Source organism: Mizuhopecten yessoensis, unplaced genomic scaffold, assembly GCF_002113885.1.
Source record: "Mizuhopecten yessoensis strain PY_sf001 unplaced genomic scaffold, ASM211388v2 scaffold8035, whole genome shotgun sequence".
In the NCBI taxonomy this organism is placed as follows: domain Eukaryota; kingdom Metazoa; phylum Mollusca; class Bivalvia; order Pectinida; family Pectinidae; genus Mizuhopecten; species Mizuhopecten yessoensis.
The window spans coordinates 298,888-310,278 of record NW_018407346.1 but is presented as its reverse complement, the minus strand read 5'-3'; the positions used below and the strand labels follow the sequence as shown (position 1 = coordinate 310,278).

General features: G+C 35.3%; 1 protein-coding gene across 1 annotated transcript in view; it reads right to left on the bottom strand.

The window, feature by feature from the left end:
* Positions 1-11,391, bottom strand: part of LOC110454697 (protein kinase DC2-like) — a 67,345-nt gene that overhangs the window by 31,438 nt on the left and 24,516 nt on the right. Inside the window, exon 2 of the mRNA XM_021504349.1 lies at positions 2,595-2,763. Coding sequence (XP_021360024.1) covers positions 2,595-2,763 — 169 coding nt within the window. The remainder of the gene's footprint in view (positions 1-2,594; positions 2,764-11,391) is intronic.

Below are 11,391 nucleotides of genomic sequence, written 5' to 3'. Positions count from 1 at the left end.
GGGGCAGGAGACAGGGAGGCTGGAAAGTGAGGTCACACCAGTTTTTGTGGATATATGGGTGGAGTCCGGTCACACCTGTTTTTATGGGACCAGGTAGGATTGGGAAGTTGGGGGGGGAGGAAGAGGGGCAGGAGACAGGGAGGCTGGAAAGTGAGGTCACACCAGTTTTTGTGGATATATGGGTGGAGTCCGGTCACACCTGTTTTTATGGGACCAGGTAGGGTTGGGAAGTTGGGGGGAGGAAGAGGGGGCAGGAGACAGGGAGGCTGGAAAGTGAGGTCACACCTGTTTTTGTGGATATATGGGTGGAGTCCGGTCACACCTGTTTTTGTGGATATATGGGTGGGGTCCAGTCACACCTGTTTTTGTGCGTAAATTAGAGAAACGGAGGATTGTAGCATTTACAATAGCAATGAAGCAGTAAATCCACCTAGGATTAGGTGGGTGAGGATGAACACGATAGTTAAGTCATATGGACAAGTCATTGTAGAGATATTTATAGCTAACACCACAGGCTTACTCATAATTATCATCACTGTATTATCACCAAGGTTTGTGTGTTAATATATAAAGGCCCTCCAGCTCTGCCAAATTTATTTACCATATTGTGTCCCTGTACCACCCATAGGCATCAAATTAAACTACCAACTCATCCTGAATGTTTTGTAGGGTTTTCATTTTTATTTCTTGTTGAAATCAAAGATTTCTATAAGTTTGACTAAGAAAATGAGTTTTTTCTATAATCTTAATTGATTTCATCACTTTCATTATATTTTATAGTTGTTTCAAACACACATAATGTGACGTCATCTTTGATGCTTTAAAGATCAAAGTTTGATATTTATTCCCCCTTTTTATGAAAATATAGGGGGAAGACAACCAAACTTGTAATGACTAATGTAATTATTTATAACCATAATCCAGCTAACTGTTAAAATTGCTAAATCCCGAAATCATTTGTCATATTTTTTGTCCTGGAAAAATACAGCAATTATACAAGACAGGGAGTGGTGATAAGTACTTTGCACTACTTAAGGATCCCTGTCCCACTGCACTGTGGTTTTTCGTATATTCAGTAACCTCCCCTTAATTTTGCTTTGGACCTAACTGTAGCACAGTTGGGCCAGAACACTTCCTTTGACAGGGTACCTCAGTCAGTTGCTGCAATAATACAACAATCTGATATCATGGGTTCGAATCCCAGTCTAGGCCAACTTTCATCTTTATTATTTCTTCATGAAAGTGCTGCAAGGTATTCTTTTCTTTACAGAATTGTTTTATAAAACAGTCTCCAACACTTACAGTAGTTATAGTATATTGCAGTGGTATGGACATTCTTAACTCGTTCACCCCTGATATTTCTAATGAACTATTCCAACCTTTGAATTGGAGGAGTTCAAATGTGTCTCCAGGGGTGAATGAGTTAAATAAGCAATACCTGTAATTTTCATGAACAACACTTGGCAGAAGGTAAAAATTTGAAAATTGTAAAAGTTAAGAAACCCTGTCCCAACATTAGAGAGGTCCACTGTAGGTTTTCATACATCTTGGTTATAACTATAGTCGGCTGGGCCAAACATCCACCACTAATCAGGTAACTCAGCTGGTAAATAGAGGGAATGTGGTATTGTGATTGGAGGACCAGGGTTTCGAATCCTAACTTGGTTTTGTTGCATTTGTAGCATATTTTACTATCATAATACTGTTGTTGATACCTTTTTTTTTAATTCATCTTTCTTATTTTTGGGAAATTGTCATGCAGGTGATTGAATGATTGATTGATTGATTGATTGATTGATCGGTTTTACGTCCGAGTAGTTTGGTTATCCAGCAGACGATTCATGCAGGTAAAAAATGTTTCCAATTTATAGCTATTTTTTTTATTTTTTTTGCCATTTTTGACTTAACATCTATATATAGATCTAACACCAGAAGATCACATCTTCACTATGAATACTAAGTACTGTCCACCAGGAAATTTTCGCCTTTTTCGCCAGCTGTAATGAGGGCAAATACAGCATTATATACATAGTAACTAAATGTGAAGACGAAATTAACACTGGGCAAGTAAAGATTGTTCTCGCGAATTGCAAAAGTTTTCCTGAGCGAATGTTTCTTCAGTATGAACAGCGTTTTTTAATTTTCATGCTGGTATGAACGCAAATCAGTTACATCCATATTAAACATGAATATGAATGTAACGGATTTACGTTCATACCGGCATGTACATTTAAATAACGCCGTTCATGCAATCCATATATTTACATTTTTACTATATAACAATTGTTTAATTTTATTTATTTGTTCTTAAATGATTAATTTATTTACTGCGTTTTGAATATGTGTCAGCCTTTAAACGACATTGGTGGAACATTAACACTTATTTAACAAAAATTGGCGCCAATAATTAACCGTAGTCATTTAAGCGTTTGACGCAGGGACATTCTCCATGTTATCCGAAGCAAAGCGACAAGACTCTCATTGAATTGAAGGTTAATCGATGACGACATAACCACATGTTACGTCATGAGAGTTTTTGCTTTCATACTCAAATGAAATACATTTCTGCTGGTAATGTTTATATATATACTCACATGTTCACTATAAATGGATGTGTGACTGAAGCTAGAATTTCCTTTTCGTTTTTCACATGTTCTATTTGTTTGAGTCGTATAACCTCTGTGATCTTCATTACTTTGAGTGCGTAATAGTCCTTATTTTCTTTGTGTCTGCATAATACCACTCGCCCAAACGTACCAGTACCTGAAACACACAAAACATTTATATCATTATTTTACAAATTAATGTTTTATTCCTCATGATAGAAAACTAATCTTAAAATGACAGTATATTAGCAAAGGGGGACGACATTATCTCGGACACAAAGTAGGAAATGGAGATTTTTACAGGGCAATGACACAGTATTTTTTGGGGGTGATCAGGTGGGAGCATACTTGCCTTTCACCAAGGCTAACATCAGGGCCAACAAGAGGGATTAATATAACTTGTTTCATAATTGTTGCAAAATAAATCAGGTTTATATATAGCATTTTTCAACATTTCTTCTGAAATGAAATATAATATGGGTGGGCTTATTAGGCTTATTGATGGATAAATGTTGTTTGTCTATCTTTACCTTATATTATGGGAAGGGCCAGTATAAACAGAAAAAAACTTGGATACAACAAATAGTGGAAGGAAAATACAGGAAAGGTGATAAAAGAATTGTTGGAAAAAGACAGGAAACTGATACAAAAATCTATTGGATGAAAGTAAGAGAGACTATTGAAAGTTGTAAAACTAGAGGAAGAGGGTAGTGGGTATAAGGACAAATGATAGCTAGAAGGAAAATATATGGAAAATATGGCCTTTTGAGTTAAAGATTAGACAGAAGGCTTCAAATGGTATTGATGAGCTAAAAAAAAAAGGTACACCAAAGATAGTATTGGACAGAAGATAGCTCTGATGAGTTAAAGATAGGGATGATGAAAACATTCGGAGATCACATGCCAAAGTTATCAAGAATGAAGGAGAAGTGTTAAGGGGGTATATATCAGGTAGGGAGGGGAATAGAATGAGTAAGGGACTGGTTCCATGCTTTTTCACTAATTCACCCCTGCAGACACATTTTAACTCTTCCAATTCAAAGGTTGGAATAGTTCATTATGAAATTCCAGGGGTGAATGAGTTAAGTCCAGGAAGATTTTTTTTTTTCATCCAGTTAGGAAGGGGGAACCAACAAAAGGGTTGGCTGGGTGTTAGATAAAGGCTTTTGGAGTAGACAGATGGTGCAGCAGCAAGGGTGTAACCTTTTCAGCTGTGTGAGCCGCTGATAAGGTCTATGTCTGACCCCACTACAACGTGTGGCGTGTAATCATTGGGATAGCAAACAAATTATCTCCATCAGCCAGGTCTCCATTGACTGGGTCGGTTAATTACATGTACTACTAACATGAAACGTCTATAGGGTCCTTGTCCCACTGCCGGCAAAACACTAGAGAGTTCCGCTGTAGTTTTCTGTAAACACTGAGTAACCTCCCCTTCATATTATTTTGGCTATAAATGTAGTAAATGTAGTGCAGTTGGGCCATAGCTAGGACACTTCCATTGACCAGTAGCTCAGTTGGTAAGAGCGACAGTAAATAACACTACAAGGTTCAGGGTTCGAATCCTTGACAAGTTCCAAAGAACTTTTACAGGCAGATCACCGTTGTTGATTATATTTTGTTTATTTCACCTTTGTTGTTATTGTTTTATAAGAGTTCTGCAAGGTGTGGTTTTCCTTCCAGAAATGATTTATAAAATTTTATAATATTCATGCAGGATAAAGTAGTTCGGAATGTGTAATGACAGATTTCGGCAGTGATACAGCAGGCGTTTTATTTGTAGTCATTAGACAGTAAAATACCCTCCTCAGCTTCAGACACTTAACCAGCTACTTTTACCACAAATAATGAGAAGAATGGTAATAGGGTATTATGAAATGTACTGAAGTTATATATATATATAATTAACTGCCTACATTGTGTTTGATACACGCAACTTAAAATCTTATTGAAACCCATGGGTACAGGGATCCTTCAAAAGATAGTCAGCATATTTAAATTCAAAATGAATAATTAACTCATTCACCCCTGAAATTCAAATTCAATGTAACACTGTAGTCCTTTTTACCTTTCCTAATTGGAGTTTTGATCGTAGCAAGTAGAGTTCAAAAAGACAATTTACTTAGAAAGTCGGAAATAAATTCTGAACGATGATAAGCAATACTTAATTATGACATTTCTGTCTGATAGAATTCAATAAATATCCTGTTGAATTTTATTTTTATATTGGTTAATGGTAAAACATTTCTATTGATTAAAGTTCAGAGCGATTCAATCATTACAGAATTAAGGAACTTGAACCCAATTTTTAGCATTATCAAGATAGGGTCCGGTGTTTTATAATGAGGTATGTTTATATACACAAACAAACAATACCAGAATAAAACTCTGAACACAAAAATTTACCAAAGTTTCAAACTTGTCCTTATTGTACCAATTGTAGTCTTAAGAAATTGATATACCTTATTTGACATAATAACACCTGTTCCAATAAGGGTACCCTTGAATACAAATTATTATGAAAATTCAAGATTTTTTCAGTTTTAAATTTTTATTTGGAGAGAAAATTAAAGAAATTGAGGAATCTTCATGTGTCTGCCATCTTGGGAATACATATTTAAGCATTGAACTGCTTTCAGCTGGCATTCATAGGCAATATAAAAGCCAACTGAACAAACGTAAATCCAACATGAAGCGAGTTCAATACATGTACTTGTATTTACAATTTTTTTAATCTGTTCATCTCATAAAAAAAAAAAAATTACCTGGTACACTTATCATTATTCTGCATATATAGTTCAAATACTGTATGTATCATGTATGCTTGTTCAATGAATGGAGCGTTAACAGCCATTGCCCAGGAAGGGTCAGTGGTATCCAACATAACAATTATGACATCATAATAATGATGACGTCAACAATTGGTCCATGGCATTCATAGCATATATAGCCTATATGAATGCCAACTGGATTTGGTAGGGTTATATAGTGGCAATACCATGAGATGGTAAATTTAAATGTATGTTGCTTCAGGAATAATGTGTATACATGTAAATAAAGGCTGCCCCCAACTTGTCATTTACCTGTGTCCAGGACTCTTATTACGTAAAATATGGTAGTATAATAACACTCCCTGCTCGAGTATCGATCATTCGATTGAGATTAGAAAAGACGATTGGTGGATGGTTTGGGATAATTCAGCCACTTAAACGCTTGTTCTTAAACCCCTGGGGTGAAATGTCCATGTCTTATTCATTGCGCACAAGAAATAATAAGTAGCTATAAATATCTTTCGCTCGCTCATAAATCTTAAATAACAAAGCTGCTAATTAGTCAAATACAGTCAAGTTGACAATTTCAATACTGACCTGGGGCAGGGCTGACTGCAATTAGCTTTGTTAGCATAGACATTCAAATTTTGAAAAATTCTCATTTTCAAAATAACTAAAATATCTGAGTATTTTTAAGTAATTCATCTTCAGGTAAACTTGTTAAGTCAGATTTACAAACAGATTTTTTTCAGAACTCTCTGAAGAGAAAAAACAATTAGGGAAAATTTCATCAAGCTGTTTCTGCATATGTTTAAAGTTCCCAACCGTGATAGTGGTTCTTACAGCAATAGCTCTGTTATATACCTCCAATTAATGGCCGTAATGCAATCAGCCGGGGATTGTATCAAGACAAGTAACATGATACGGGACATTGTCAAATCTAGGGAAGTCTAATGAAATACACTGACATACATATCTAGCTTTGTATAGGGACAGAATTGTACTAGATTTTAAATGTAGCACACTTATAAGACACACATGTTCAATGCGTGATATAGCTGTTAACGTTAATTGTGATAAGTTTTAAAGCCATTTTCTGGTGTACAATAGCATAACTTATATCTGTTTCTGTATAAGGCTACGCACCAGGCTTAGGAATTGGCTGAAAATTCATGATAGATCATTTTCTTAAGTAACTGATGATCAACTAATAATTGTTTTTAAGAAATAAATAGTGAAATCTCTACATTGTTGTTGCATTACTTGCTTAAGTAAATAGAAGACTTAAGACCAAAGTTGTCCGAACGCTTAAAAAATCCTTTAAACACTGAATCCATCATTTATAGTCCTTAGGGGCCGTGAACGGGCTCAAAACTACAAGTCAGTGATCAGTGATCATGACGTTGCTGATACAGCAGCTGGAAATTCACAATTCTGCTGCTTGAAGCTCGTTATAATATCTATCATTTAGAAGACAGGCTTAAAATCATTAAAGAAATCTACTAAAACCTCCTTAATATCTGTACACATGCTCACAGTTATTACAACTGAAAGCGATCACAAATTCTGTAGTTGATTGATCAGTTTATTGGCCTGAGTGACCAATGGTCAACAGTATTGGTCACTATATATATAGTCAATCAATTAGAATACTGTACCACTAATATGCATCAAACCAAATGTAATTATTACAAAGAAGTTTTTGTAAAGTCTCACTTTAAATAAGTCTTGGGTAACCAATGAAGGAGATTGAAGTCATTGACTCCTGAAATTTCATAATGAACTATTCCAACCTTTGAATTGGAAGAGTTCAAATGTGTCTTCAGGGGTGAATGAGTTTATCCACTTGGAAGCAATAATCTCCCCTTTAACAAAAAATTTAATATTTTCAGCTGTCTTTCCAACCTAAACACTGAAACAAAAACAAAAACACCTTTTTCCCCCAAACAAAAACAATGACATTTTCGACCAGTTTGCAGACATTTTTGTTTAATTAATTTTTCAACCAAAATACTTTTACATTTTAGTACATATCTAGAGTAACACAGCAGAAAATGGTCATATGATAGGATGTAATCTGCCCATTTTCTGCTATAATCTGTTTCGAAGCAAATCACTGTAGTGAAAATTGACCCAAGAATTTTTGAAGAGATGACATTCTATTTCACCTATATGTTTCCAAAATTTTTTGCCTTTGGCTCCTACCAAACTATTGTACATACTGTATGTATAATATGAAATACTCGTCGGTTATTTCTTTGGAAGTCATTTAGATCGTTTCGTGATACATACTTTCATGGATACCCCATATAAACAAAGAGTTGTCAAATATATCACTTCAATATGTTGTATTTATTTTCGTGGTTTCATCGCCTCCACGAAAACCACAAACGGTTATAAACAACGAACATTTCATGTTATACAGTAACATTTTCACCTTTGTTTCCACCCAAAACACTTGCACATTTTCTATTTTTTCTTTTCAATTAAAATTCTTTTGTATGATCAACTCTTTCCAACTTAGAATCAAAACATTGTAATAATTTCCCGTCTCTCCATATATCATATTTTTTTAAATTCATAATACAGCAGGTAATCTTTGAAAAACAGAACGAAAAAACACATATAAAATCTTTTGAAGTGCAAACACAGTGTACACACACATACTTGCATTCAGCACTGAAATTGATTAAGTGCAGAAATAACAAATCTGCCTGAATGAACATTTATTTAAGCTAAAGTCGTTTACATAAAGGATTGTGAAAAGTATCATATTTCATGAAACAAATGACACAGTTATGTGAAATGGCTTATAAAAACACTTTCTATAAAACAGCTCGGGTAAACTAAGAATATAGGATATTACTCATTCCTCAAGTCATAGTCTGACACAGTGAGTGTCTGCTAAATGCGTAACAAAATATTTTGAAAACTATTTGGAGCACCTGAAGACATTGACATCTATAGCTAAATAGAACTTTGTCTGTTACTGAAAAATAACTGCCGAGCTCTCTCTGGCAATCTTTGCACTGCAGGCAATACACAGTACATTATTATGGGATATATCTGGTGGCACTCCGACAAAAAAAAAACGGGGTTTTGACACATGTATGATGCTAAGAGGTATGACATTGTTCTTTGTAGTAATGTAGGTTCCCAGGATCTATTTATACTTGAAGTAGTCAGAGTGGGTCCCAGAATACACACAGTCCGAAGGCAACAGTCGTAAACTTATAGAATTATTTACGCAAGCATCAACAATGTGATTCATACCATCGTCATTGTCCAAATATAACCCTGTCCCCCTATTATTACCTCCTTCAAAGTATTACAAGACAAACTTTCCTTTTCTTTCCACCTACAAGAATAACCTGTCCATCCCTTTCCCATTACAGTAGAATCATCCATCAATTGATTAGGGTGCCAAGATAGCAGGGTTGAAGGGTCTGCAGGGTTCCAAAGCAACATGGAACACATGTTCACCACATTGAGTACCAGATTAATAAGATGGAACAGAATACACAAGAGGTCTGTTGTTCAAAGCATGCTCAGCTTAACAAGTCATCATTAAAACTGTTAAAAGTGCTTAATTTTTACAAAAGATCTGGAAATTAAAAAACATGTTTTTGTTTTTGTCTTCAGGTAAACATTCTGAACCCTTCTACACGTAACTTCAGTTTTTAATGTAAATATAATTTTGAATATTCACAATATGAAAATTTGTGCTGACTACAGGTCAAGCTAATTAGGTTTGAAAACAAGGCCAAGTTCAAGCTGCTATTGTTTGAGTCAGGTACCGAAAGCTACCTAATAAATCTAGCTGCATACAGATACACCAACTCGAGCTATGACAGGCAGCAATGAAGAAAATACGTACAGCATACCAGGAACTTCTCCCTGCAGTTCAATTTTTGCTTTTTTGGCCCGCCATAATGAAAGAGATTTTATCATTACAGCGAACACTAGTTAACAACATAATATGCATAGTAATTGAATGTGAAGGGCGAGGATTATTCTGGTCAAGGGGGAAAGTTTGACTCTGTGAAAATTTCCCATTATATAGTATAACCATCGTTTTAAAGAGGCTGTATGTAACCTAGGATATCATTCCATGAGGTTATAACAGTTGTGGGATTGCACAACGTTACGCGATGTGCAGTGTGTGCGATGTGCGGTGCGCGCGCGATGTGCGCACAGTGTGTGTATGATGTCTGCACAATGGGCGAACAATTAAAATCTGGACAATTATTGCTTGCGAACATTTATGCGAATGATGGATGAAAGTTGTGCGATGACAATCATGGTTGGTGCAAATTGAGAAATGGCTTAATACTATATACGGCTTTGTGTTTAAGCATATAAACTTGATATTTAAGTATAAGCTGATCTCTCTATCTATATTTTCTTAAATTTAGAAATGGTACTTTCAGTGTTTTTTAAACGACCCAAATCGACACATGTAAAATAACACATTTGGACAAGGTCATGTACCCAGGTAAACATAGCCACTTTGTACCTGTACCTGGACCTTTAGTATTTTCCACCCGGGGCACTTTCATAACTCTCCAAGGTGTGAAAATCCAGGCGAAGAGGAGCTATAGACCAAAACAAATACTTAAAGTCCAGTTGTGTTTTTATAACGGTGCTTCAGTATCACATACATGTAATAGCTCTCTTTGTCAGGTACAGGCCAGGTAAAACTCCGGTCAATCATCAAAATGGTATTTACCTGTTCTGTTACCTGGGAGCAAAACCCATTCTTGACAGTCTAACGTTCACTGTAATGCTTTGTAATGTGCATTGTAAACTTGAACATAATCCTAATCAATTTGATGAGGAATTTATATATAACAGTGTTCCTTATTCCATACAAGGGTTCCGGATTTTCTTCATTCTGTAATATTGATCAACCAAGTGCACCAAAAATTGCACATTTGTGTGGAGAGAAACGCACAACGGGGCTAATGATTGTAAATTGCACAGTTGTGCGGACGATGTGCGAACACATCGTCCGTACATTGTCCACACATGGTGCACACGCAATTTTTGGTGAGTTGTGCAGTTCAATAAGGATTATGATATTTGCTGACTCTTTCGAGACAGACTGTACAGTGACCATCTTAATCCAAATTGTAAGGACAAATACTATATACTGTTACTAAACTTTTACTTGCATTACAAATTAACCATCCACGTTACAAACAAAATTAATTTTGGTTCCAAATAATCCTTCGACATGTTATATCAAGATTCCTTTCAAATAATAATGTGTGATAACTTATTTTTTTGCAAATCCAGTTAGGTTTGGTGATTCACTATAGTCCTTGCTGAAATCTACTAGGCTCTTCGACTAAAGGACTTAGTGCTAGTAGCAAACCCTGATAGTGCTGATTGAAGTGTCTGTATATCGTAGGGCTGCAACGATATATGGTACTGTATCGTGGTATCGTAAAACTTTCTTATGTATCGTTTCAAATTGTTTTTGTTTGCCAGTATCGCCATACACTAACGGTACTGAAATTATCAATTGTTTTTCTTCATTTAACTCCGAGAGTTTACTTATTGTCTTGGAATCTTTCAGTAAAGTTGTGGCCCACTGTGCAAAAGTACTTAAAATTAACTAAAAATATATTTTGACAGTATTTACTAAACATACAGATTTAAGTCTATGACAAATCTCTGTAAAATCCTGCACTCAGGTCATTGTGAAGTTGACCTATTTAACAGATACCTGTGATACGTATCATATCCTTATAAGCATCATTACTGTGATACAATAGATACATAGATTTATTCTAACAAAAAAATAGACATTTTTCAAATCATCAATACACTCATATATTTTGTTAAAATTTGATAATCCGCTAAAATTTGATTGCACTTTAATAACTACCTGTATATGCAGTGCTAATGTTGAAGTCTGGTTTACACAGAACTCAGCATTATACAGATTTCAGTCAATACCGAATAATCACCTGCTGACATTAGTTCTTCTGTCTCGTAAAAACCTACAC